This window comes from Ammodytes marinus (assembly GCF_949987685.1).
Source record: "Ammodytes marinus genome assembly, chromosome: 13".
Lineage (NCBI taxonomy): Eukaryota > Metazoa > Chordata > Actinopteri > Uranoscopiformes > Ammodytidae > Ammodytes > Ammodytes marinus.
The window spans coordinates 27,458,553-27,485,864 of record NC_137217.1 but is presented as its reverse complement, the minus strand read 5'-3'; the positions used below and the strand labels follow the sequence as shown (position 1 = coordinate 27,485,864).

General features: G+C 39.7%; 2 protein-coding genes across 2 annotated transcripts; both read left to right on the top strand.

Moving 5' to 3' along the window:
• The first annotated feature begins 1,978 nt into the window (after positions 1 to 1,978).
• On the top strand, positions 1,979 to 15,020 carry brd2b (bromodomain containing 2b). Its single transcript, XM_080040063.1, has 12 exons — positions 1,979 to 2,097; positions 6,496 to 6,784; positions 7,343 to 7,480; positions 8,236 to 8,377; positions 8,582 to 8,745; positions 9,265 to 9,759; positions 10,048 to 10,176; positions 10,556 to 10,801; positions 11,228 to 11,502; positions 11,984 to 12,303; positions 12,703 to 12,831; positions 13,280 to 15,020. The coding sequence occupies exons 1-12, from the start codon at positions 2,066 to 2,068 to the stop codon at positions 13,408 to 13,410; spliced, it is 2,490 nt and encodes an 829-aa protein (XP_079896189.1). The 5' UTR covers positions 1,979 to 2,065; the 3' UTR covers positions 13,411 to 15,020.
• An 8,225-nt stretch (positions 15,021 to 23,245) lies between these two features.
• Positions 23,246 to 27,312, top strand: LOC307259699 (vitelline membrane outer layer protein 1 homolog; the record flags this gene model as incomplete). The annotated part of the gene is made up of 4 exons (XM_080039644.1): positions 23,246 to 23,458; positions 24,664 to 24,776; positions 25,931 to 26,237; positions 27,274 to 27,312. The coding sequence occupies 4 exons, from the start codon at positions 23,246 to 23,248 to the stop codon at positions 27,310 to 27,312; spliced, it is 672 nt and encodes a 223-aa protein (XP_079895770.1).

Sequence of the window (27,312 nt, the reverse complement as noted above, 5' to 3'; positions counted from 1 at the left end):
TTTGCCAATAAATAGTTTGAACTTTTCTCTTTGACCATTTTTTTGACATACAGTTTTACAACAGCAAATATTTTATTATGGGAATTTCAGTTATATAGTGGCTTGCAAAAGTATTCATACCCCTTGAAATGTTCCACATTTTGTCACGTTACAACCACATACGTACATTTATTTTATTGGGATTTTATGTGATACACCAACACAGAGTGGCGCAACATTGTGAAGTGGAATGAAAATGAAACGTGGTTTTGATTTTTTTTTTTTAAATAAAAAACTGAAAAGTCAGGCGTGCAAAAGTATTCAGCCCCCTCAGTCAATGCTTTGTAGAACCACCTATCGCTGCCATTACAGCTGCAAATCTATTTGAGTATTTCTCTACCAGCTTTGCACATCTACAGACTGATATATTTTGTCCATTCTTCTTTGCAAAATAGCTCAAGGTTCAGATTCAGCATCAGATTGGATGGAGAGTGTCTACCCTAAACATACGGCCAGATTTACAATGGAATGGTTTAAATCAAAGCATAGGCATGTGTTAGAATGGCCCAGTCAAAGTCCAGACCTAAAAACAATTGAGAATATTGAGAAAGACTTGAAAATTGCTGTTGACAGACGCTCTCCATACAATCTGATGCTGAATCTGTAGTTTGAGTTATTTTGCAAAGAAGAATGGGCAATAAATAAATCATTTATTTATATATTTTTTTTAAAACCACGTTTCATTTTCATTCCACTTCACAATGATGCGTCACTTTGTGTATCACATAAACTCCCAATAAAATAAATGTATGTATGTGGTTGTAACGTGACAAAATGTAGAACATTTCAAGGGTTATGAATACTTTTGCAAGCCACTGTATATCACACCTTGAAGTGCCCTGCACGTGTACACTTAGGATATATATCAGTGTCTTTCTTGACAGCCAAGCCCAGCACTGACTTTCAGAAAATAAATGTAGCCAGCTCAGGCTATTTTGGTTGTAAAATGTTAAGGCTTAGCCAAAAAGCTTGAGGCAAGTGTGTTGCTTTTAGTACAGAATGTAACAGTTTGAGAATAACCTGAAATCAAATCAATCACAAAGGTTTCTGGGTTGAAAATACCTTGTTCATTTTCCTGCATGTCGGATAAAAAGAACAAACATGTTCAGCCCACTCATTGCCCACATAAACTCCAAGCCAAAATAATTGTCCATACAAATACTTTTTGCCACCTAAGGAGATGTGCAGGCTAAGTAGTAGTAAATTACTCCTTGTGCATAAACTGTCAGGAATAAATAGAAATGCATAATAGGCATTAATTTAACCGAAAATAAATACAAATCATATTATTTTAGGAACTGCGAGTTCCAAGATATAAACAAATCAAAACAAAAACGCCAAGCATTTCATACAAAAACAAACCCTTTATAATTTGATTTTTTTTTTTTGGAAATTGAACTAGGCTACTATTTTTTAAATTCCATTTCAACATAGCTATTTCACAAGTTAACCCTTTCCCCCATGCTCTTTATTGTTTGTTTTTGCTTGTTTTAGCCCATAGACATATATACGTATAATAACTATGGTTTTAGCCATGGTTTTAGCCTATTTGTTACATAGCCTACAACCCAGAAAGGCTACCTAGCAACCCAGATACCAAGCAACCCAGATACTACACAGATAGCCTAAAATACACATATAATAACTCAGGAAGAAAAAAAACAATTATCGGTGAAATAGTACTTTGAAGACAACGTTTTAGAAGAGACAAACACAGAAAATCGACGCAGTGCTGCGTATGCAACCACAGAGCTTCTCCAACAATACAAGAACAACATGTACATGGGGCAGGTGGGCTTGTGTTCTGTTTGACGGGCGCCTGGTTACAGCCAATAGGAGCGCAGAGTCAGCCCGAGTGTGACAGGAAATACGCAACACTGCCACGTGGTCTGTTTATATAGCGTCAAGCGGAAGCGTTTCGGCGCCATTTCATTGCAGAGCTGCTCAGTGGTCTTTCAGTGGTAGTACAGCGTCAACAGCGGTGGAAAAAAAAACTGGATTGTAATAACACCCCGCCTACAGCCAAATGGAAGCGGCCGTCAACCCGCCTCACGACAGGTAATAAAGCCCAGAGGATTTTTTAATCGGTTTGCCAATACAAGTAGACTAGCATTTAAATGTCAACATATAACGTTAGCTACGTTACTTTAACTGTTAGCCTCCCGGTCACATCGCTAGCTTGTCAGCCGACGGTTGCCCTGGTAAACAGACTGGTATAACTCAGCTTTTGTCTGACTTTTGCAGCTTACATGGTAGACTTTAGCATCTTATTTATATTCAGCATCAGTAGTGACTAATGAGCTTGCACAAAGAAAAGGCAGATGACAGCTGCAGCCCCACCGCTGCTCCCCGCCCCGGCTTTCTGTCTGTCAGTCGGGTCCATTCATCGCTCACGGCAGCCTGGCTAACACTAATCTCCCAGCTCATGTGACTGTCACGTAAGATCACTAGTAACACCTACACATTGCATGTCAATATGCTTCTAAAACACATCAAGAGCTAACCGAAAAGGCAGCATCCCCCCATATGTCCGGTATCGCGAGCTAATACTCTGCTAGCGTGTAGCTCCTGCACCGGTGAACAAACGTCTGCATGAAGTGGCAACTTGACTAGGATCGACTGACAGGTGAAAAGTGTGTGACCGTCTCGTTTCAAATGAAATATTTATTAATTTTCTGCTTAGCCCTTTTGCCAGAACGTCGCTGTCCGTCATTCAGTTCTACTTGTCATTGTGAGGCAGTGTTTACAAACAGTGAGGGCGGGGCATTCGAACCACGCGATCGCCAGCTGTTGTATTTTAAAAACCACTCTCAATTCTTCTCTCATTGTTTTGATTCAAATGATGAAAACAATTTGTGTTGTCAATTATTTGAGTAATAATACATTTTGAGTAGAAGCAGAAGTTGATTTGACGCAGGTTTGCAATGGCAATTATTATTAGTTAGCTAGTAAACACTGTTTTACACTAGTTTCAATTGGCACTGTCAATCGTATAATAAATACACTCGGTTGGATTATTTTAGGCACTAGTTCAATTTCTCTATTCAAATTAGCTTCATTGGCCTTGACAGATCAGATATCATTATTGCAGGAAATGATTAATGTTGATAAATTATTTGCAAAATACACAATGTACAAATGTCAACAATCAATTGAAATACAATATAATAAAAGGCATTCATTAATTGATATAGGTATTTTTTTTAAACACGTTTAAACATTCAGCAACATTTATCTACATAGCTGTAGTGTGACAACCCTATTAATGTTATGATGATTATAACACAACATTAGTGACTGAACTCAGTGGCACACATTTCATTTAAACAGGTCTTAAATGAATACTTTGTTGGACACTCTGTACTAGGAAAATCTAACCAGCAAGGCCCAAAGTCAAAGGAAAACAATTCGGTCAAAGTCGGTCGAAAATTGAATTATTTATTATCTGGAAGGTTATAACTTAACGTATTCAGTGCACAGTGGCTCATGTTTTTCTCAGTGTTCATGCGGTTCAGCCATTGTTTGTGTTTTGATTCTGACCTGAAGAAGAAAATAATCAGCTCACAGGCTTTGCCACAGTTTGTGTGTCAGTGGGGCAGGTGTGTGTGTGTCTTGAACTCTAGGGTGACTTTATGGTTAACGAGTGACATCTTCTGACTACACGGTCTGAGAAACCTGTGTGTCTGTGTGTCTGTGTCTGTGTGTGTGTGTGTGTGTGTGTGTGTGTGTGTGTGTGTGTGTGTGTGTGTGTGTGTGTGTGTGTGTGTGTGTGTGTGTGTGTGTGTGTGTGTGTGTGTGTGTGTGTGTGTGTGTGTGTGTGTGTGTGTGTGTGTGTGTGTGTGTGTGTGTGTGTGTGTGTGTGTGTGTGTGTGTGTGTGTGTGTGTGTGTGTGTGTGTGTGTGTGTGTGTGTGTGTGTGTGTGTGTGTGTGTAACCACAGCCAATACTGAAGATGCCTTTTACTAACTCTGGTCATTCCTATTAAGACATGTGTCAAACGTTTGACAGTAAACACACTCGATCCTTGTAATTTTTTTTGTCAGTTCTGTCCCAGTTGTGTAGTAATTTAGATAATTTTTTTTTAAAATGTTGCATTTATTCAGTTTATTTGTGATCATATTCCATTGAGAACTTCCAATATATTGAATTGGAAAGCAAGATAAAAAAAAATCTGACTTTGCTAGTGTACTGGGTGCTTTGCTTTGCAATTTTTAACTTTTAGAAAAGTGCCTGGAAAACTCGTCTTGTTGACGATGTAAAGTGCCAATGAGTGATAAATGTAAGCTCATTCGTAAGTGTTTTTTTCTTTTAAATATCATCACTGTGAGATATTAAATTGAACTCCTTATTTCTGACATGTGCTTGTTGTGCTAAAGCTCAAGTATTTCATTTTTCCCACGCCATTTTCCCATGTTATGATAACATTTTTATGAGCGGCCAAAGAAAAGAAAACAATTGTGTATATGTATGTGAAGCTACATGTCGTTATACTGTATATCCCATACTGGGGTCATCCTTACTATAAGAGATTGTTTGTTTTTGTTAACTGGTGATGGCGGTTCCCATAACTCTGCTAAAAGTAGCGTCCTATTGATAGTCCTAGTACTAAAGATGACTGTTTGCTGAGAAGGCAGAGCCATAGCTTCATTGCTGCTCATGGGATGTTTGAATGAAGCACGTATAGGCTGCACTTTCTGACGTTGGCAGATTTTCCATGAGTGCGTGAGTGTATGGGAGTCAGTGGACATCAGATTGATGAATCGATAGCGGCATCAATAATGGCAAAGGTCACACTAGCAGCAGGCCTCTCTCTAGTCTCTCTGTGGACATTGCACATCTTTGTATTCCCACGCAAAGATGGGTTCAATGTTCTCTTTTTTTAATTAATCTGTTTATCATATAGTGTAAAGTAGTAGGGACGCACAGAATGTTTGGTGACCAACATGTTTCGTCCTGAAATAGCAAAAAAAGCACTTTTGGTGTTGGCCGACGTGAGTGACGATGAGTCAAACATGGCCAAATAAACATATTTTACTAATTTATTTAATTTACATTTCATTGTGCTCTTTGTGTAATGTCTGCTTGAATGTTAATTTTTTTTACATAGATATTTTTGAATTATAGTTTTATAAATGTATTTCTTCTTTGAAAAGGAAGACAAAAAAGTACTTAGTACTTAGTACGGCATCCAAAACGGTGGAATATTTTGTCAGATTATAGTCTGTGATGAATGAGTATGTTGTCTCAGTGAGACTGACATCTTCTGTATTTACAGAGTAAATTAAGTAATATTGTATCATAATCCTAGCTATAAACATGATTTTCAGGAGTTGTTTACATATACATATACATGATTACATAATATATACATAATTATTATTATTTTAATTGAATATTATAAAAGCATTATATTTGTTAAAAAAGGCATTTTTCAAACTTTTCATTCATAGGTTAAAGTATGTTACCATGGCAATCAGGATACTAAAAGAACATTTTATTTGAATATTCTAAATATTTCAGAACAAAACAAAAACAGAATCACATGTCCATCGTGATCACAAGAACAGAATAGAATAGGTCATGTAGTCCTGTCAGGTCTTACATCAGAAAAGTGCAGAACAGGTAAATAAAATAGGCTGCATTTATTTATTTTTTATTTTTTTATATGAAAGGGTCAATGTAAAATAAATAATTATAAAAGCAGCTGTTTTGTTGGAAGTTCCAGGAATACACACACCCTGCTATGGATATAGCTCCACTGCATTGTGGGTCAGCCTCTTTAGGCAAATGCTAAGGGAGCAAACCCTGACAGAAAAGCAGTGTGTTGGCGGTGCACTATAGGCGGGCCTTAACATATCAAGGACCCGGCAGCCTCCTGCAGTCAGGATGGGGACTGGTTGTCTTGGGACCACCCATGCCACTAGGTTTACCTCTTCCTGGCGAAGATAGTGCTACTTGTGTGAATGTGTATGATTGCTGTATGTTGAGGTGGTGGTCGGAGGGGCCGTTGGCGCTGAATGGCAGCCACGCTTCCGTCAGTCTGCCCCAGGGCAGCTGTGACTACTCTTGTAGTTTACCACCACCGGTATGACTGTGTGTGAACGAATTGAACCAGGAACCCTGTAAAGCGTCTTTGAGTGCCTAGGCAATAAAGCGCTATATAAAACTTATCAATTATTATAAATTAATTGTTATAATTATATGTTTTATAATGTGTTTTATGTATTCTAATCTTGCCCCTGTAAAGCACTTTGAGTGGCCTTGTGTCTGAATTGTGCTATATAAATAAACTTGCCTTGCCTTGCCTTGCCTAGTACAATTTCATTTTTGCAGTGCTGAAAAAAAAGGCATAATAAATAGCAATATGATGTTTTTATTTAATTCTAACCAACTTTATTGTGAGTTAGCATGTCTGTCTTTACAGATCCTCTTCATCTTTCTGTGTCCTTCCCTGCAGCTCTCTGGGGGGGTTGTCCGGCGGCGGCATGGACCAACACAGCAGTTCGGGCAAACGCATCCGTAAGCCCTCGCTGCTGTACGAAGACTTTGAGAGCCCGTCTCTGCCCCACACCCTGCCCCAGACGCCCCCTGTCCCACCTCAGCCCCCCGTCAAGGACCCCAGCCGGCCGGTACGCATGACCAACCAGCTGCAGTACCTCCTCAGGACGCTCATCAAGTCTCTGTGGAGGCACAACCTGGCCTGGCCCTTCCACGAGCCGGTCGATGCCTATAGGCTTAACCTACCGGTGAGTTAAAGGTGCACTATGGAACTGAGAGGGGCAACTTTTCCCGCTAAATTCCAAAGGTATATTATCATATAAAAAAAAATCCCTTGAACAATGTTTGAAAAAAAAAAGAAAGAAAGAGAGCTACCTGAGAAGTTACTGTTTCACAGTTTTTTTCTAAAGCAGCAGGGACCACAGTTTTGTTTACAAACATATTGTGTCTCAAAATAATTTTGTTTTGATTTATGATGATTGAATTATTCTATATTAAAAATTACATGTAGAGTAAAGAAAGTTTTGTTAAATAACTGCAGGTCCTGCAAATGTAAACAAATCCCCCTCCCCTGAAACAGCATACTAGTGCAGCTTTAAATAGAGGTGCCTGAACCAAATCACTTTCACTTTTATTTGTTGGGTTCTATTTGTGTTGCCAAGGCTCAGATGTTAAAGTAAAAATCCCCTACTGAATGCTCCTTCTGTTACATTCAATAAATGTGTAATGTTGTGCCATAAGTTTCTCATAAAATCTTCCTATGTGTCTCACACTTTTGTCACTCTATCGTTTTGCACCTTTTTTAGGATTACCATAAAATTATCAAACAGCCCATGGACATGGGGACCATCAAAAAGCGTCTGGAGAACAACTTCTACCGCGGCGCATGTGAGTGCATACAGGACTTCAACACAATGTTCACCAACTGCTACATCTACAACAAGGTACGTTAAAAGGTAAAATATATCGTGTCCATCGTGTTTTTGTCCTTTAAAAAATAAAAAATAAATCGTACCTACCCTTTCCTTACCAACATGGCCTCATCACTTTTACTTTTATGAGCTGGACCTTAGTCACAGTAGTGATAACACACTTTGGTGTTTTAACTGACGTAACAAAACATTTAGTGCTTTTTATATTAATGATCCAGGCCCGGGGATTTTCTTAACGTTGTGAGAAAGGGACATTTTAAACCTTTTCTTTATTTCCCATGAGAAAGTGTTAATCTAATACTTTGCAAACTGAATCTTATGTGGGATACTCTGCGGTCCTCTGTAATAACAGAACATGTGCTGACCTGTATGTTTTGAATGTGTGCTAAAGCAAGAGAGAAAATGAAAATGTCAAGTGTGGCCAAGGGTTTCTAAATTGTCCCAGCACTTATAATCTGTTTTAGTCTTATCATCTAAACCAAAGTCCTTTTCAGTTTCTGTTATAGCTGTTTTGTTTTACTTTTGTCTTTCATTTCACTTGTTCCCAGAACAAGTTGCAAGTATTAAGTTGTGTCAAACACATGTTAGGTATATAATACACAAATGACTTAGTTAAAGGTGCAGTGTGTAATATATAGCTTAGCTAAGGATTAAAAACTCGAATTCATTTGATATATTAAAATCTGTCCCAAATAAAGTATTTTTTTGTACAGTTATGGCTTATTTTCAGTGTACTTATGTGTTTGATAAATGTATTTCCTGGCTAGCCGACAGACGACATTGTGCTGATGGCCCAGTCCTTAGAGAAGATCTTTCTCCAGAAAGTTGCCCTGATGCCCCAGGACGAGCTTGAGCTGCCTCCTCCAGCTCCTAAGAGCAAGAACAGCCGGGGAAGAGGTCGCAAAGCTGGTCAGTTTGTGAGAAAAGCTTATGTTGCTGTAGCTGATATCACTCACTGTTGCTGTTGCCCTCATTTAGCAAGCCATGTAGAAATGTAAAATTATTCAGGTCTCAAGTGGTAATAACTACAAACTATTCAGACATCTATATTTTGTCACCTGTCATTCTGTAGCTGAGTTCTCTAACTAAAGTGTAACATTCTGTATCTCTCAGCTTCCAGGGCTCAGCAGGTGCCGGCGGTGTCCCAGTCAGCTTACTCCCCTTCCTCCTCCGACACTGGGGATTCCATTATGGCCAACTCTCCCCAGACTGTGCTGACCAAAAGCCTGCCACCAGCCAACATCATGGGCCTGCCCCCTACACAGCCCACAACCAAGGTACATACAAAAAAACATAATAGTGATAGTGACAATGTTATTTTCTGCGAGGGGCGTTTAAATGTTTATGAGACAGTTTAATTTTTCCTGTAACAGCAAATGAGTCCATCAGCGGAAACAAAGCTATTTTTATATACAGTAGTTATCCTTTGTTCGCTAGACAAAAAAAAATTCTGCAGGCAGACTGGAACATCCTGTGTTTCCCGAATGATACTAAATCAAAGTTTACATTGCTTCACCATCGTTATATTACTATTATTAATCTGACAATATAATATAATAATATATAATGTCACATATAATGTACAAACTACCTCACCAAAAAAAATCTGTAGTTTCTCTCTTCGCTCGCTTCCTAAACAAATGTACACGCCGCTGGCACGCACTTTGTCCAAAGGTGCCGCTAGAATCAACAAAAACAGAAAGTTTCTCGTACCCATATTCATTACACAAATTATAATGATTTGAACATAGCTACAATATTGTGATTACACTGAACTACAATCTCTTTATTTATAGAAAAAAGGCGTGAAGCGAAAGGCAGACACCACCACCCCTTCCACCATGGGCTTGAGTGTGAACATAACTGGAGCAACACACATGGTGGGCCTAGGGAAGGGAGGCCACGGGGGCCAGGTCCACGAGCCCTCCATGCACAGCATCTCAATGGGAGGGATGAACCTGGACACACCACCTGGGATGGGCCTGGTCAGGAGCTCCGGAGGTCCCGTCCTGCTGCAGCCTATGATGGCAGGCACCGGCCGCAGAGTGGGCAGCGGACGGCCCATCAAACCCCCCAAGAAAGACTTGCCCGACTCTGTCCAGTCTCAGCCCTCCAGGAAGGGCAAACTAAGCCCTCAGCTGAGGCACTGCAGTGGGCTGCTGAAGGACATGTTGTCAAAGAAACACGCCGCGTACGCCTGGCCTTTCTACGCTCCTGTGGACGCAAGCGCACTGGGACTACACGACTATCACGATATCATCAAGTGTCCCATGGACCTCAGCAACATCAAGGTAATGTCTAGTATGCTTTTAACTTGTGGAGAGAGTTACAGACAATCCATATACTGTAGCTACTACTTTGTTTCAGATAGCAAAGTAGAATTGTGTTGTTTCCCAACGTTTAATGTTGGCTTGTCCTTTTTAAAATTGAACAGACTGTGATGACGAACACAGAATGAAGCATTTGGGCTGCAAATCTGTAATATGGTGTTAATTGCAATTCTCCAATTATAAAGAATTAAATTGAGTTAAACAATCGTCTTGTTAAAGCCCTAAAATTGTCCATTCTTAACCCTTCAGAGGAAGATGGACTGTCGGGAATACAGAGACGCTCAACAGTTTGCGAGCGATGTCCGACTCATGTTCTCCAACTGCTACAAGTACAACCCTCCTGACCATGATGTCGTGGGCATGGCACGCAAGCTGCAGGTGAGTCCAGCTGGTCTGTTCTACTTTTCAAATTAAATAAAAATAATAAGACAGAAGTGAAAAATCTGCAGAATGTAAGGAAAGTCTTTTCTGAGATAGTTCAATGATAAAATAAAAGAACTACTTATATAGCACTTTTCTAGTCGTTCTTGACCACTCAAAGCCATTTAAACTGCCATCACACTCACCCATACACACACACACACACACACACATTCACACGACAGAAATCCTGAGGCTTTGATCTAACTAAATGGTTTGCCTTTCATTAACCAATTCACACACACTCATACACAATTTGGGGTTCCGTTTAATGTACGTTTCTTCACTTCCTCCCCCCCTTACTCACTCTTTGATTCTGGCCTTTTTTGCTCCACAGGATGTGTTTGAATTCCGTTTCGCCAAGATGCCAGACGAGCCACACATGGACCACACAGCCATGTCAATGAGTGGACATCAGTCGTCCTCGTCTTCCTCCTCTTCCTCCTCCTCCTCCTCTTCCTCCTCCACCTCAGAGAGCGAGCCCAGCAGTGAGAGTGAAGAGAGCGAGAGCAGCCCCAACTCAGACAGCGAGGAGGAGAGGGCACATCGCTTGGCTGAGCTACAGGACCAGGTCTGCACACAAGTAAGTACTATTCCATTTTCCAGGTGACTTCATTACAACACGTTTAATGTCTAAACAAAAACTTGTAAACCCAAATCCCCCAAATCATTCTATGCAATTAGGAGAATGAGTTGCACGATAGTAAGCATCTGAAAAGAGTTGGGCATATTTATCATTACAAATGAAAGATATTGTCGTTTAGGTTTGATATATTTTACGCATATTCAGTTTAGATGAGGCAGGCTATGCTCTTGTTCTAATTACACAATAAGTATTTTGTGCCTATCATGGCAGTGATCTGCCAGAACATTCAAATTTCAATCAGATTTTTTTAAATGCTTATTGAGACACCCACATTTGATATCATATATTGATTTTGACTCTTTTAGACCAGGTTTCCAAAAGGCTTAATATTATATTATTTTTTCTTCTTTTCGTTCTTAACAGCTCAGAGCTGTGCACGAGCAGCTGGCCGCCCTCTCTCAGGGCCCCATCGCTAAGCCCAAGAAGAAGAAAGACAAGAAGGACAAGAAGGAGAAGGAGAAAGAGAAGAAGAAAAAGAAGAAGACGAGTGAGAAGCGAAGTCGAGTCAGCAGGAGCAGAGCCGGCTCCGAGGAGTGGAAACTGCCCGGAGGCAAGATACTGAAGAGCAGCAAGTCGGCCAGAGCAGGTGTCCCCCCCACCAAGAAGAGCCAGGGCAAGAAGAGTAACAAGAGCAGCAAGTATGTAGTGGAATGAATTACCCACCTCACCAAATGACCGTCATGCTGTATCACTATTTTTAAGCTTAAAGGTGCACTATGTAACTTTGGGTTTTTCAGAGAAGTGAGCATGTTTGTTAGGTATATTCTTACAACGGATTAACAACCTTCACTCACAGGAAAATTGGATCCCTGGAGCACTGTTATGAAGCTAGAAAGTTACCTGAAAAGTAACTGTTTCACTGTAGTTGTTGACAGCTCAAAATAATTTTTGCTTTGATTTATGATTATATAATTATTCAATACTAAGAATTACATGTTGAGTAAATATGTTTTTTGAAACTAACTGCAGGATCTTCAAATGTCAACAAATCCCCCCTTAACCTGAAACTGCATAGTGCACCTTTTTAATAAACACAATCCTGTGTATTCCATTACCTTCATATAGACTCAATCGGCTGATGTTAATGAGCTTTTTCTCCTGACCGTTTCGCTTTTGCAGGAGCTCCAAGAAGACTCCGTTCTACCCCCCTCTGGCGCCCCCCTCCCTGCTGCCCCACTACGACTCGGAGGAGGAGGAGGAGATCGTCCCCATGTCCTACGACGAGAAGCGCCAGCTCAGCCTGGACATCAACAAGCTGCCGGGGGAGAAGCTGGGCCGCGTGGTCCACATCATCCAGTCCAGAGAGCCTTCACTGAGGGACACCAACCCGGAGGAGATAGAGATCGACTTTGAAACGCTCAAGCCCTCCACGCTGAAAGAGCTGGAGCGCTACGTCATGACCTGTCTGAGGAAGAAGCCCCGCAAGCCCTACGAACAAGGTAAATGGAACGTCCGCTATGGGAAGTACTGGGGTGCTTTGGTTTGGTAGTCAAGTCTGATGTGGACTACTATCAGTTTAGTACCTTAGTTTTCAATGCGTCGCCTTTACCATGACTGTGACGGCTGGTGTGTCAGGTATGGGCAGTCTTTATGTCTTTACGTTAGTACCTGTGCTAACTAAATAGCACCACCTGCAGGCGAGCGATATATGGTACGCAGGTATAAAAACAAAGGTCCTTGTAAGTGTGCATTTATTCCGTTCTTCACCTCCATGTCGTGTTTTACAATGCTAAGCGGAGGGAGCCAATCAGAAAAGAGTATTCAGCCAGACCATGGTATAAAGGCCTGTGATGTCCGCTGAGACACTAACAACTTCTTCTCATCTTTTCTGTGTGCAGCAGCAAAGAAGGGCGGTCTGGGCAAGTCTAAAGAGGAGCTGACTCTGGAGAAGAGGAGGGAGCTGGAGAAGAGGCTGCAGGATGTCAGCGGGCAGCTCAACTCAGTCAAGAAGCCTTCCAAACCTAAAGGTGAGCTCACTCATCCCCATTCTATACGGGCACGTCTTCTCATGTTTACCACATGCAACTTTCTTTTTTTTAAATACTTTATTTTTTGATTTTGTTTTAAGAACAAAAACACACAACTGTAAAAGTGAACACACAAACAAAGTCAAAATAGAATAAACAACTTTTTACTGACATATTTTACAGGCTACTTTAAAGGTATAGTGAAAACAATTCTGTATTAATACACAGCCCAGGCAATTTAGTTTACATTTCCTTTGTTTAAACACTTATTTACAGAGCCTAGGCTGTGTATTAACACCAGATTTTATTTTTCAGTACAGTACAGACAATAAGTGGATTGTAAGGAGATCTTCGCTGATTTTGACAACCAGAATTGCGGACTCCACCTTTAATAATTCTCTTCCTTGTGTGACCCTTATTTATTTCCTGTTACTTCTTCTCTCCTCAGCGGAGAAGCCCGGCGCGGCGGAGACCAACACACAGCCCACACGCCTCAGTGGCAGCAGCTCTAGCTCAGACTCTTCATCTTCCTCCTCCTCCTCCTCTTCCTCAGACACCAGTGATTCAGACTCCGGTTGAGTCACTCTCTTAGCGCCGCTGGAACGAGAAAGAGAAATAGCTAATAACTCAGGGACTTGGGCTGGCCCAGGACACAACACACCCTGACACAGTAGTGGGCTGAGATATTAGATACCATGGCGAAGAAAAAAAAAGCACTCCAAGTGGACTTTGAATGTGGGACTGAGGGACGTGAAACAGCGTCTCTGTGGATAATCGTAGAACCATAACACTAGATGCCTTGGTTTCCCCCTTCCTCTCCCTTTTGTAAATACTTGTAAAAATTAATGTTTCTTTTATAAAGAAGAATTTTATGGTGATCCCCCAAAGAGGGACGCGGAGTAATTAAGGAAGTGGAAAGACGGGCCTTGCTCCAAATCTGCTTTGGCTGTGGCCTTTCCCCTGTGAGGGAATGGAAGAGTGTTTATTTATTTATGTTTTCTTCACCCGCATTTCCTCAAGACGTTACTGGAATTTGAACCAGCAACCCTTTGGCCGCGAGCCTTTTATTTTTCTAACATCTGGCCTTCTGCCATACTTTATTTTTAGACCAAACCGCTAAACTCTAGCCTTATCCATCCAGATTGTTAGTACAAAAAAAAAGTTTTTGGACAAAACAATATTGTTAAGAAGCTTTAAGATTCCTTCTCATGTTCACAGGGTTAAGAGCGACTGAGCAGTAAATATAAGTACAAATCTGCTCTGTCATTTCCAGGTCAAAATGTAAATTTTGGATTCTTGTCCATTTTATTTAATTTAATTTTTTGTTATGTTTCTACTCAATTAATCGCAGTTCAATCTCAGTTTTGACATTGAGCTTAATGCTGCACTTTTACAATCTGTAGTAGTTGAAAGTGGGTGTATACGGTAGTACAGTATAGAAATGTCTTAACATACTGTAATTCCAAAAAGTTTGCAATTAGGTAACGTACTGGTTCAGTATGTATCGATTTTGCCGACAGCACTATCCTCCTAGAAGCCCACCAGCCACTTAAAGACGGACTTGGTCTTATAAATATGAATATAACTAATGAAGCACTGCCCTTAATTGTTCACAACATCCCTCTTTGCGTTACATCGGACTGTAACTGAAGTGTGAATCTGTCTTATGAAGAGCCCAACACAGGCTTGCTGAATGTTACGTGATGATTGTGCAGGTTCCTAATTTTAACATAAATCTTATGAACATGTGACGTATTGCTTTACAGTTTTTCTTAAAGACATTTCTCTGTAGCACTTGAAAACTCTCCGTGAAGGTTTCTTAAAAGAAATCTTTTGGCTTCTCTGCACTTACTGGAACAAACAATGTTGACTGAATCAAACTGAAACCCATAAAGAGACAACCAAGCCCTCACACTCTGTCCATGCATAGTTGAATGTCCAGTGAAATACTATATGCTTGTATATACTTAAACTGTATTTGCTGTTGCACAAAATATTGTATTTCTGCTTTTTCAGTCTTTTTTGTTTTCAGTTATCTTGTTTCTTTTACTTTTCTTTTTTCTTTTTTTTTTACCTGCTGTTACTTCTCATTCCAGTTAACTGTCTTAGTTGTTTCCTGAAGAGCGTTCATACGGGCATCGCTGCCTCTGGTGTGTTGATTAAAATATTCTCTTCTGTAGAAAGTCTGAGACTTTGTCTGGCTGTGTTAATTCCATTTCATATTTGATAGTTTGGATGAAGTGCTGAAATCATCTGACAAATATTTTTACACCCTTTTAATCTAGGATCCATTTGAATTATTTTATAATTTAACTGTTGGTCAATAAAAGCTATGTGAATACATTACTACTTACTCTTAGTATTGTGTTGCACAATTTAATGGACTAAAACAACAACTGATTTAGAAAATATATTCTGGAGATTAATCAAATTCAAAATTACCTTTGACAAAAGCTGACACTGAATTTAGGTTAGTCAGGAGCGCAAATTAATTCTCATCGTTTCAATTACATATTAAATTGCAATAAGCTATACTATAGCATGAAACTTACTCCACATATTAACTTTTCACATCAAGCCAGTCCATTTTTCGGCTATTTGCATTGAATTCCAATAATTTTCTCTAGGATTAGGGTTGAGCTAGGGTTGCTATCTCCCACAAGGAAAGTCTGACTCCCCTGATACGTACTCCACTTATTACTATCAGTCATGCAAATATACCCACCAAAGGATTTGATTCTCAGATGAAGATAAAGCAATTTTGAGAGGGGGTGCTTTTCACAGCAAGCCAGTCCATTTTGGGTCAATTTACATTAAATTCCATTAATTTTTTGTAGGGTTGGGCTAGGCTTGCTATCTCCCACAAGGAAAGTCTGACGCTCCCATTAACATCAGTCATGCAAATATAGTATGATACTACAATACATTAAGGAGTTCTTTTATAGCCTTTAAAAACACAAGATATAAGCTCTTAACCTGATATTAAAAAAAAAAAATCTAAAATTACTTACAGGATGGTTTCTCCCAAGGTGCACATATAATGTAATTATGATTTTCCTCCACTAGGTGGCAGCAGCTACTCATGTTAAAATAAGTCACAGATTCCTTCAGAGTTTAATATTCAAGGTGGAAACATAGCTGTCACTGAGATACATGCACAGTTTGGTTTGTGTATGAAAAAGTCATCTCGGCATATGAATCAGTGTCAGTGTGATGTTTTTGTGGGACAATTGGTGGCCAGCTGTGAAACCTGCACAGTTTGGTGTTTTGAAAATCTAAAATGCATAAATGGAGATTAATCTGTTCCCAGTAAAGCCTAGTACTGATTTTCATTTGTCTTCCAAAATGCAGTCAAGGTAAGTGATTTTGTAAAAAGCAAAATATTCATGATCGTAAGAATAGCAATTAAGAGTTTTCTTTGTAGGGCTCAGGTAGGCCAAACCCAGCTCAAAATAAATCCATAAAATAACTGTTCATTACTATATTCAGGATGCAGTTTATTATGAAAAATGGCTAAATGCTTTCGCCATTGAAGACTTACCTTGACATTTTGATCAGCCATTACACTATTTTAAAAAGTACACGTTTTTTTCCTGCCTCTGAACTATTAAAAGTTACTGTAGTGGCCATTTGTCCTCAATAAAACAGTAACTTGAAAATAAAGAAATCAAACAAAGCAACGTAATCAAAATAGCCACTGAGGCACTAGGGGGACGAATCTTACGCAGGGTAGGGAAAAGAGTCAACTGTCCAGTCAGGAATTTGCGTTTTTGAAGGTTTATTTTCCGATCTTACAAGCAAACAAAACAAATGTGCAACAGCGTGGAACTGGCCGCCTCATCTCCTTTGTCTCTCTCGTACAGCTGGTAAAAAACCATGACCCTACCCAGTGCCTGTCTTACCTATGCTCGCCTACCTCTATATATAGGCACCTGGTGCGCCACAGCTGGCCAATAATTGCAAAACAAAAGCATAAATAAACTCAAATTAACTTTAACTTGTAATGCAAACGAGAAAATAAACATAAAATAATCAAACTATTTTATATCAAGTCAACAAACTAAATAAATGTTTTATAAGTAAATTTTACAACTGATTAGCTCCAACAGTTACTTTTTTCTTCCATGTGCCTAAACTGACTGTATCTTGCAGGCCAGCCAGTTCTAATTGAAATCATCGTGGTTGTTTCGAGGCCAGTGTGGCTGATTGATCCAAAAATAACCAAAATGTAAGTAGACACTTGGATGATGTCCGGGGCTAAATTCTCCAAAGCGCAGATGCCAGATTTACTCACAAATACAACCTGAAACAACCTGACTGTTCATTGCATTACACCATGATGTCATGTAATATATTTTTAATCTGCTCAATTAAAATGCAGGCAAACACTCGCTCTGCTTCTTGCCAAAGACACATACATGTTCCCTTGTAACTGCCACTACAACATCTCACCAATCATAAAGGGAGAAAAATAATCCTCGAGAGGTCTCTTGTGAGGTAAATAAAACACTTGAGTTGTTACTGATAATTTGACGTCTCTGTTAAATCTGCAAGCTTTATAGCTTTGGGGCCCTGACAGTCAAGGTGAGGCACTGCAGTCAAAACAACGTATTTTCAAACACTGCTAAATGTTTTGCTTCCATAAAATGTTTTCTTTCACACTAGTATAAACCATTGCTATAAGTCCTAAACCACAGTTGAGGAATGGTCAGTAGATTCCAGTTTTAGTCTCCAAAGCTGCAAATAAAAGCTGTTCAATGACAAGCAAACAAGAAACACCTGTGCGGCTCAAATACTCAAGTGGCTGGGCTCACCATTCCCAAAAGTCAATCTGGATAACATTCTCCTCACAGGAACAAGAGTCAGTGGGATCACTATGTTGTAATAGGGAGCAGCAGTAAGCGCTGTCGTCAAACACAAGTTAATGAGATGAGTGCTCTTGTGAGTATTCTTAAGAGGAGAGCAGGTATACCAGCAGGGACAGTCCTAGCCGTGTGCAATTAACCTCTCTGGGTGTAGAATCACACATGTAATTGTCATTGCAGGTTAAAGGTTCTGTCACCATTCAGCGTTTACTGTGGAGCTTTGCACATGGGGACTTCCTAGTATAGTGGTGTGTTTATTTAAGGAAATCTCCCGTTGGTTTGGGAATGAGTTATATAGAATAAAGCCACAGCCCATCATTTGGCACTGGACCCATTATAAGGCTAGACATTGAGAATGATAGATTTTAAGATTGATGTTGATGGATGGTGATTTAGGACTTTAGTTAATGACTGGTATTTGGCAATTGGCATGCTGTTACAGGCACAATTAGTTTAAGTATGGACTTGACTGGTATCAGCTTTCAAAAACTCATATCAGCAAAACTTGTGCTATTTTTAATCTGTATGTGTGTTTTTTCCCCATAGAGGTTGAAGCGTAGACACATCAGCAGGCTGTAGAGGTGTGTGTGTGTGTGTGTGTGTGTGTGTGTGTGTGTGTGTGTGTGTGTGTGTGTGTGTGTGTGTGTGTGTGTGTGTGTGTGTGTGTGTGTGTGTGTGTGTGTGTGTGTGTGTGTGTGTGTGTGTGTGTGTGTGTGTGTGTGTGTGTGTGTGTGTGGTGTTATCCTGGGGCTGATTGGAGTTGTCACAGGACTCCGGTTCATCTTGAAAGCCAACAAGTCCTGCCAGGAGAAAGACGCATCAGGACTAACACCTGCATTTCGATGTCAGATGTGTGATCGTCTTTATCTTTGTGTTTTTTCCCTTGAGGGAGTGATATGAGATGGAGTGAAATTTCTTTTCTTTTCCTTTCTTTTCACACCTGAATGTCTCATGTTATCTGTGACTGTTATTTTTTTCCATTTCTGTAGCAACACTGAATAAAAACATGAGCTCAAAACTTACCTTAAAACTTAACTTCAATTATCACAGTGTTTGAATAAGCTTTTCTGACGCAATGATCAGAAATAATGAACACCTCTTGACTCGCAGAGGGAACAAATGCTGAAAATATGACAAGAGCACAAAAGCCCGGAAACATTTTCTCAGTATGTAAAATATCCTATTGGTTACTAATAGCTAACAGTTCACAGAGATGATAGAATACTGTAATAAAGTGTAGGGTGGAACCAATGTTGCCTCTAAACCAAGTATAATTGAAAACAAAGACTAAGTCTAAAATAGATCCAAACGGTTAATTCAGTTTTAGTAAAACATAGACTTAGACTTAGACCTAGACTAAACTTAGACTTAGACTAAATTTAGACTTAGACTTAAACTTAGACTAAACTTAGACCTAGACTAAACTTAGACTTAGACTAAACTTAGACCTAGACCAGGGGTGTCCAAACTACGGCCCGCGGCCCGCTTTTTATTGGCCCGCGGCCGATTTTAAAGATATAATGTAATATGGCCCTTTTAATTTTTAAATAATTTAAATGCACTCATTATATTACAGAGAAATATGTCCCATAAAAGAAAAAGAGCACCAAGCCCATCCCAGAGGACCCTGCATAATATTTTATTTTAAATTAATATTATTATGGAAAATCCATGTGTCCTTCTCAGCTTCTAATTCATCTGGCACAGTGTCTCCATTTTTTTTCATACAAAATTCTTTTCCCTCTCAAAGTGCACCAGATTCATGCATTTCACTTTAAAAACTTAAAAAAATCTCCCGGGGGGGCATACCCCCGGTCCCCTCTTGGAGGGGCGGGATCTCGGCTGGCTACTATTTTCATCCAGCTGGACATTGGACGCAAAAGCAGAAAACACTGGGTGTATCAATGGCATTTAACAAGAGGGGGAATGTATCTGTTTAATGTGCAAGGAAAGTGTTGCCGTGAAGAAGGATTACAATTTACGAAAACACTATGAAACTAAACATCAGAGCAGCTACATGTCCTGATAAATGTATTATTTTTGCAAAGTGGCCCGGCCCTTCGTAGATTTTTCTGTATGTGGCCCTCAGTGAAAAAAGTTTGGACACCCCTGACCTAGACTAAACTTAGACCTAGACTAAACTTAGACTTAGACTAAACTTAGACTAAACTTAGACTTAGACTTAGACTTAGACTTAGACTTAGACTTAGACTAAACTTAGACTTAGACTAAACTTAGACCTAAACCTAGACTTAGACTTAAACTTAGACTTAGACTTAGACTAAACTTAGACTTAGACTAAACTTAGACCTAGACCTAGACTTAGACTTAAACTTAGACTTAGACTTAGACTTAGACTAAGTTTGACTTAGACTAAAGGTGTTTCCCCATTTGATCGAGAGGACACGTAAAAATTCTGAATGTGTTCAGCGATCAGATGAAGGAGAGGGGAGTGTCTCCCGCACAGTGCCAACAGATTCACGCTGCGCAAGAAGTGTGTGCTTTTATTTTTCTTCCCATGTTAACGGGACCGTCAGTACTGTCCCCGTGTCAGTTTGGAGCTGAACTGCGCCGAACTGACACCCAGCTGGTACAGAGCTAAATCAGCTGAGTGTCAGCTTGAGCCTATTCTTCTCGTGAGCCGCACGTCCAGCAGCAAAAATTATGTTTCACATCGTAGGCTAAAAGCCACATAACGTGGCATTGTCATAGGGCTACATATTAAAACCTTATGAAACAACAATAATTTTATGTTTTTCCTCTTTATTTATAGGCTAGATGTAGGCCTTTTTATTATTTTTAACCCCATATTATATCAATGATATATTTCGCAGTTTTTACTTTGTGCTTCCTGCTTCTCTCCACCCCAGAATGTCTGAATGACCTCAGATCACATGTGGTTTTGCTTCGTAATGCTGGTTCACCTGCAAAAGGGGCAATATGAAAGTGGACCACACCAAACAAGAAAAATCAAAAATCTATTTGGTCTGTACACTAGCGGACTTTCCCAGTGTGAATACACCCTAAGTCAAATCAAATCAAATCAGTTTTATTTGTATAGCCCAATATCACAAATAGACATTTGCCTCAGTGGGCTTTACAATCCATACAGTATGACACCCTGCCCTTAGACCCTTAGCTCGGGTTAAGTTAGACTTTTATTGTCATTATGATGATAATGATGATATTTGATATGATGATATTTGACTATGAGTATGATGCCATACACACACACACACACACACACACACACACACACACACACACACACACACACACACACACACACACACACACAACATGAAACAACGTATTCAACCATAGACTGTCCACTAGGTATGACTTGGGTTGGGAAGTATGTTGGCTTTGGTGAATTTGGCATGATATGAGGAATGCAGCCCATTTCAACAGCCATACTTGGAAAAATGAAAGAAAGAAAGATTCAATTGGAGGTTCTTTGCATAATACAACACAGTCTCATTCAGAAGGAGCACACTGGACAGATAACATAGCCTACGTTCCTGCAATTTGGACTACAGATTTCTAAGCAGGTTATTACACAGCTTGGAGTGCCACTTCATTTGGCCTAATTTGCTTCATTGGAAAAGGGAAACAATTCTTCATTCTATAATTAAATGACTTGTAAAAAAAAAAATTTGATCCATTGACTTTCTCTCATGCCCTGTGCCTTGAAATTGGCTCTCCGTCCAGCAGGTCATTAAGCTAATTTTTTCTTTTTTAATCATTTCTCCACTCCAGTGCCTCCGCTAGTCAAGGCCCATCAGACCAAGCCAGCTGACTATGGGTAGCTTGAACCCCCAGGCATTTTTTTGTGTTCTATATACATGCATATTTACCTTTAAATGTTCATCAATAATACTGTCCCCATTTTAGATAAATAAATCCGAATCTAATGTGAGGGTGAGCTGGCTGATATTAAATTGTAACTGTGTTTTGGAAGGTGCTGTATAAATAAAGTTAATTTATTACTATTACTATTAGGCCTATAAGACAGTGTACTCTTTATCTTCTCTCTTGCCTGGAGTTGACCCCAGATAGTCTAAGTGCTGAAGGCCTGTATTAGGTTACACTATTAAGTTTTAAAAATAGTAAAAAAAAGTGAATAGTCCCTCTCAACATACTGGTTGCTGTGCCCAACCTACAGTGAAGATAAAATGTCATCGTGGGAAGATGACATGCTGTTTTATTATGGCACATGGCAGAGCTCCTCCTTCATCATGTTTGCCAACCAAGGACTCAACTGACATATTATCCTTCATAAAAGTGACATAATGATCTTTTAAGATTAAGAAGACTTGTCTTGAAAAAAGACTCATCCTCCTTCCATGACATGTCACAAGTGTATGATGGATCCACATGCGTACTTACTACTGAACAATATTGATATTTGGGTTTAATTGAAATATGTAAATCACCTCAATAAACATCCCTTACATAAGGTGATATACAAAAGTAATCTCTTTGAATACTGCAACTGTAGTCCATATTCACGTTACGCAGCAACCAACACCCACCAAAAATGTCTGACTTGTTAAAGAAAGCTTGTAAACATTTGAATTTGTATATATAATTTATTCATTTAGCTGTTCAATTATTTAAAAGATTCTTCTTTCCTCTGTGAAGATTTCTCTACACTTCCACACTGAAAAAGAAGCAACTGTTGTAGTCTTCAACATACCTGCTCAGCAATACATGCCAGAAAGACTAACTTAGTTCATAAAGGCACACACACACACACGCACGCACACACACAAAACCTGTGGTAAACCTAAACAATTGTCCTATACATGTAAGTTAATTTGTATTAGCTTCATGTTCATGTGAAATTAATATGACCTCCAATGTATGAAAATAAATATATGAAGTGATAACTTTATCATGAACCTCCTTATCAGAGTCCTTATCCTTACGAGTCCTTTTTCATTAATTTAGTAAAAATGGGCTTTCTGGGTTTTTATCTTGACAGCAGTGATAAGGTGCAATGCAGTCTGAGCTGATCATATCTAGAGGGAGACCACATCAACTACCTTCTCTTGTAATGGCACTGCACTTCTCAATCTATATATCATTATTCCCCGGGTAGCAGCAATCGTTACAGAAAATCGATTGCAATACTTCATAACTGTGTAAAGGCTCTCTTGCTATAGCTGAACCTCATATGTGGATTCAATTTGCAAAAGCTAGCACAGACCTGCATATTTCCTGCTGCTTGGTTGATGAAGCACATGTTCAATTTGCCATCAGATTCACTGCATGTTGTAATGTTAAAGATAATTGAGTAATAAGAAGCTTAGCAGAGAGACCCCCTCCCTTTGTCTCTGAATTTCACGGAGAAAAAATCTTTTATTTTTCCAACGCCAGCTGTTCGTTCCCAGAGCGCTCCATGACTCTGTAAATGTTTCATCCTGAGGCGAGTGGTCTGTTTTGGAGTCGACTGTGAAGCTATAAGAGCGTTGAGCCTGAACCCTCTGGTTACTTGTTAGTTGGCATTTTCAGAGTGAACACAGTGACTCACTACTACTGTCAATATGGCAAGTCTGTTGACCGTTGTTGCCATGCTGCTGGCTGTATTTTCCAGTGGGTTGTGTCAGGAGAAAACCTTTCTGCAGCGAGCCGGTAAGGCCTTCAACGAAAGGCAGCACAGATCTCTGCTAACTGTAAGCAACGGAGAGAAGTTTGGAAACTGGACCTGGCCCGAGATGTGCCCTGAAAAGTTCTTTGCAGTTGGCTTCAGTGTCAGGGTAAAGACACTGGCTCATTCATGTGTTACAGATAGTCCATTCAATATATTGTAAGCCTGCTGTGGCAAGGCAAAGAAAACAAACATCTGTTTGAAACCAGTTTTATAAGTTCAGTTATACTGTTATGATTTCTGATTTAACGGAATTTCAAAGACTATTTAGTGTTGTTTAAAAAAAGGAAAACATACAAAACAGACAGTTTTGATATTTGCATACAAGAACATTGAAGTTAATTTATCACGTTAGACTAGAGTTATAAGTGTGTGGCTTGACAAAAATGAAAATAAAAGTTGAACCAGAGAAGCTATGACGTTGGTTCACATTTGTTTTCAAGGCCTTCTGAATGCTCACATTTTTAGTTTGATGTAATCGTTCCTCTTCTCTGCACTGGGCAGGAAATGAGTTTCTAATTCCAGCCAAAGCTAATGAGGCTTCAGCAGGGTGTGAGTTGAATCAATCTTCTAAAGGCACAATCTGATCTGTAGAGTCGAAAATTCCCTGTCTGTGTAACTATTCCTCCAAGGCAGCACAGCAACAGGGAAACACAGAGGGAATGTGTAGTTAAAAGGCAAATTCACTATATGGCACTATATTTTGCTTTAGTTACTTTGGTTAATCTTCAGTTAAAGAGTTGAGAATCCACTTCACTGCTATATATATATGAAGGGGATGGATAGAGCAACCAAAAACGGTTCAATGTGTCAGATAAAGTTGGAAGAATCAGACTTAATGTAAACCTATCCTTCCTTCTTTTTGCTGCAGTCACAAACAAAACATAATCTTCACAGACCTAAAAACAACAACATTTGAGCAATGCACATCTCAGTCAGTTAGATGAACTCAAAAAGAGGAGAGAAACACTTGTACAGATTCTAACCCTTTCATATTTTCTATTCTCTCTGCACAAACACACACACACACACACACACGCACGCACGCACACACACACACACACACACACACACACACACACACACACACACACACACACACACACACACACACACACACACACACACACACACACACACACACACACACACACACACACACACACACACAAAAAAAATCGATCTACACTTTGAACTTTCCCACCAAATTTGGCAGTTTTCTCACCACAATAAGATAACAACAAAAACAATAAGATAACACTCTGTTTCGATCACAGCTGTCACTGCCATGGGAACTGTTTTGTGTTTCCTCAGGTGGAGTCTGACCAGTATGTGAGTGACGACACGGCCCTGAACGGGATCCGCCTCATTTGTGCCAAGAGCGAAGACCGAAGCTTCCTGTACTCTATTGAATCACACACTGGATAGTAAGTCGCCCACTACAGTAGCACTTTCTCATGAGTTGTAACCATTTTTAAATTTTTTTATTTGGAAATATATTTATTCTGAAGAAGTAAATGAAAAATGACAAACAAAAGAAAATGATCGAACAGGTGGTCACTGGTCAGACATAAAACAAGTTATATTTCCAAACAATGAGAAGCATAAAGCCAAAGAGACTTTCCAACAAGTGCTTTACATGTTTGAAAAGGGGCGAGGAGAAGAAAATCTTAATTAATCTCATTCCTTCTCCCTATGCCATTCATCCATAATTACTATCTAATCAGCTTCCTCATTGCTTCAAATCTATATTTTAATTAATATAACTTATATTTATCTCTAGATTAATTATTAATACAGTTATCAATGTATGTGTCTTATATTATCCTGATGTGCAACCTGCTTTGAGCAATGTTTGAATATCAACTCATACATCCTGGCAAACGGTTTGTTTTTTCTACCAGAGTTTTATTTTTAAAGTGTGTCCACTGTCAATTGAGCCATGTACATTTCCTCTGGTAATACAATCATTTATATTTTAGAGAGCCAGTATTCAGCAGGAGGAATTCTAATGTTGGACGGTAATGAACATATCAATAGAAATACTTTGCCTCATGTTGGGCACTTACGCTGAAATGTTTTTTATTGATGTCTTTGGAAACGCAGCTGTTTGTTGTTGTGGCAAGGTCTATCTTGTGAAAAATATCCTATATCTCAGTAGAACTAACCTGGCTGCACTACAAAGGTTGAAATAATTTAGATAAATAAACTTTGAAAACAGCAGGAATCTGGAGAATGGCAATTTCCCATGATGTTCACAGGGGAAATGAAAGCACCACTTCAGCCAGGATTGCAAATTAGGTGTACAGATGTTGAAATGTCTTGACGTCCCTTCATTGTTTTTTTTAAGCCCATGTTTTGGACCTTCCTGGCCCACCCACTCACAATGTTTTAATATAATTTGTGCAAAATAAACAAGATTAAAAATAAACATATAAATACAGGTGTGACAAAGTAAAACCCCTGAAAGCTCGTCAGAGCTACCCACTTAACTTTAAGATCTCACAAACACATTACAAATGCAAAATAGCAGCATAAAGTTTTTTTTCCCCCCCATATATCTCCAACTCTCCTTGTCCAGCTTCGGTGAGTGGTCCCAGGCCCAGTACTGCCCCAGTGGGATGCTCACTTCCTTCCAGATCCGTGTGGAGCCCCATCAGGGTCTGTTTGGTGACGACACGGCCGTCAACAACATCAAGTTCCGCTGCAGCAGCAACCCGACGCTGGAGGGGCCCGGAAAGGAATGGGGACAGTACGGACACTGGAGCTCAGAGTGTGAGGATGGAGGGATCTGTGGCATCGAGACCAAGATGGAGGAATACCAGTACGGACTGGACGACTCCACCCTCAATGATGTGCGCTTCCACTGCTGCGCCAAGCCTCAGCAGGTAAGACAGAGTGGCTGTGAGGAACTAAGAAATGATCATGAAACCGTCTTTTTTTCCCCCCTCTGATGATAATTAATGGTGTCCCGTAACTTAAGCACTTATTTAATCTCACTCCCTCTCCCAATGCCATTTAATTATTAGTCACGTAATTAAATGAGACAAATAGATTTACGTCAGACAGACTGGAACTTTGTTTATGAACCATGTAAACTTGGCTTCACCATCGTCATATTACCATTATTCATCTTCATATAGATACAGAATGACCTCATCGCGATGCATCCTGCGGTCTCTCTTTCACTCTACCAAGTCATCCAAAGGTGCCACTTGAATAAACAAAGCTGAAAGTTCCTTGTAGTCACTTTGAGCAAAAGTTGTACAACATTAAAAAAAAATATCAGGTTCAAGTAAAGTCGTACATTCAAAATATTACTTGAAGTTAAAATACAGAAGTTTTGTAGAAGTTAGTTACTTTCCACCCCTGGTGACTGTTTTCCTGTCAAGATCAATTAGCTATGGAGCAGTTCAGGCATCAAAGTTGGCACACATCCAGCCAGTGACATTAGGCGAAGGGGAATGTGTTGTGAGCATGATGCCATATCGAGTGGCTGTGCCTGAGGATTCCTCAATGACTTGAGAGTGTTTTGTTGATGACACGAGACGTTCTCCAGATGTTCCCCGGCGATGGAGAGACTTGAGGAACTTTAACAGCAGCTGTTGCTGGGGTTTAGAGAGGTTCTCAGTATCATAGAGATAGGCACAGAGTATCTTAGTGATTCTGATGTTAAAAGTATGCCTTCAATATGGGATTTGTTTGCTATTAAATCAACTTCAGAAGACATTTCATGATCCTTTAGATTTACCTGGCTGCCTTTCTAATGTTGCTTTGTGAAATACCCACCATGGTTTTGACATAATTTCAGCTGCACCATGCCATCTGTTTTTTCCAACTGATAAACACTGTAGAGGTACATTATGTCAGAGAGTCTGCAGTGTTGATTCACTGTTGTTTGTGCACAACATCTCTTACCTCTAGGGGAAGGTAGACATCTCGCCAAACTGTTTCCAAGCCTGA